Source organism: Fibroporia radiculosa (assembly GCF_000313525.1).
Source record: "Fibroporia radiculosa TFFH 294 genomic supercontigs, scaffold5482, whole genome shotgun sequence".
Lineage (NCBI taxonomy): Eukaryota > Fungi > Basidiomycota > Agaricomycetes > Polyporales > Fibroporiaceae > Fibroporia > Fibroporia radiculosa.
In genome coordinates this window covers 1-1,736 of record NW_012133749.1, presented here as the reverse complement: position 1 = coordinate 1,736, position 1,736 = coordinate 1, and the positions used below count along the sequence as shown (strand labels likewise).

General features: G+C 51.2%; 1 protein-coding gene across 1 annotated transcript; it reads right to left on the bottom strand.

The window, feature by feature from the left end:
- Positions 1 to 581: 581 nt before the first annotated feature.
- FIBRA_08974 (uncharacterized protein) lies at positions 582 to 1,596 on the bottom strand (the record flags this gene model as incomplete). Its single annotated transcript, XM_012330580.1, has 3 exons — positions 582 to 970; positions 1,038 to 1,458; positions 1,522 to 1,596. The coding sequence occupies 3 exons, from the start codon at positions 1,594 to 1,596 to the stop codon at positions 582 to 584; spliced, it is 885 nt and encodes a 294-aa protein (XP_012185970.1).
- Positions 1,597 to 1,736: the final 140 nt, after the last annotated feature.

Sequence of the window (1,736 nt, the reverse complement as noted above, 5' to 3'; positions counted from 1 at the left end):
CACAATGTGCGCGACCGTCGAAAAAGACTGTTAGCCTAGACAAATGTATGCTCAAGTTAATAATACATTAGTTCACACCAATCTTCGGCGGATCACGCTCTCCTCGAATATCCTCCACAGTAGATACTGTGACACTGACTCGGTGGTTGCTTTAGTGATAACAGAAAAGTACTCACCTCAATGCAGATCCTCAGCCTCACCGATGACCATTGTAGCAACGACTACGCTTGCTACCACTTCGTAAAAGTGCAGGTGATAAACCGCAAAAACATCCGCCAGCAGAGTGTGAAAAACGACGTAACATGCGATGGGGAGAATGTGGAAGGTGAAACGTCTGCACGAAGTTGTATACAGCGTCGTCTGCAGCAGCCACAATCTGTGCCTCGATGATGTCCAGGGCTGTACGATGCACGCGGGTGGATATTGAAGGCGTGACGGTCCGCATAAAAATAGGCAGCGGATGACCAACTAGAGCCTACCGCAATTGGGACCCAATAATTCGATTACAGAAGGCCTAGAAGTGCAAGAGTCATTTAATGCGAAATCGAAATGCAGACAAAATCAATGACGAGGATGGCGACTTACAAGACGCCACCACTGGCATGCAGTGCCGGGAGGTTTGACGCGAGCAGTGTTCCCCAAGAGCTTTCGAATATGACATCCATCACCTCGCTGACAGACCTGCGTCCGACATAGCGAAGGAGGAAGGTGATTTTTCCGAGAGCGGGAAACTGCTTGCCGGAAAGGGTGTGATCCATCTGTACAAAACAATCATCGTAGACAGTATTCAATATATCCTGGACGGAGACAGGTGTTTTCACATAGAGTAGCCACGATCCAACGGTGACCTCGACTAGCTTCGGTACAGACATGCGAAGCAAGACACTGACTGCCTTGGCTATGTCATCTAGATTTCCATTGACCGACAGGATGCGCAAGTTCACCGCGGGTGTGAGATCGATTCGCAAGTCTGAGGAAAAATCGTCAACAGACACTGGATGACGTCACTTCCACCACGTACCTGTGTAATCATACACAAATCTTGAGGAACAAGAGTGACTCGGCGGACACAGTGAGCAGCTCCGAATGCTTCTCGAAGTCCCTTCTATAGCAGGTGAGATGCCGAAGGTGCGCGCCAATCGACACGAAGAAGTCAGATATGTCATCGCTGTAACGCAGATCGGCGGCGTCGAGTCGGCGGGAACCTGGCATTCGTACTGCGCCTGCGACATGATAGCCCCTCTTGAACTGCACCCTATGGAACGCAAGGGAGGAGAGGCGGGGGAGAGCACGCATGAGTCGCCCAAACACAACCACAGACCGGAAGGCCACATAAAAGAGTTTCAGCTTGATCGCCGACCCAAATGTGAGAGTGACATAGAGAAAAACCTGGGAGTGCAATCGCTCAGTCTCCCATTCGCAACGCCAGAGTCTGAGAAGTTCGATTCGGGGCAGCTTCTGCATCATGCGCACAGCAAACGATCCAAGAAGGCCAATTGGCTGTTTTCAACCGAACCAGACTGTCTTGATGGCACCCCATCGCTCGGGGTCCTCGCCCAGTGTGTTGATCGGGCGATACACTTCTTGCTTGTCCATGAGCCGCACATCGTGTCTCTCATGATTACGAAAGCGACATCGGGTATACCACCTACGACACACCTGCCCAAGTCGTCGCATGTCCTGCTGTTCGTCGTCCGCGATGAAATCGATAATCCACTCCCACAATTCCGTCGGAA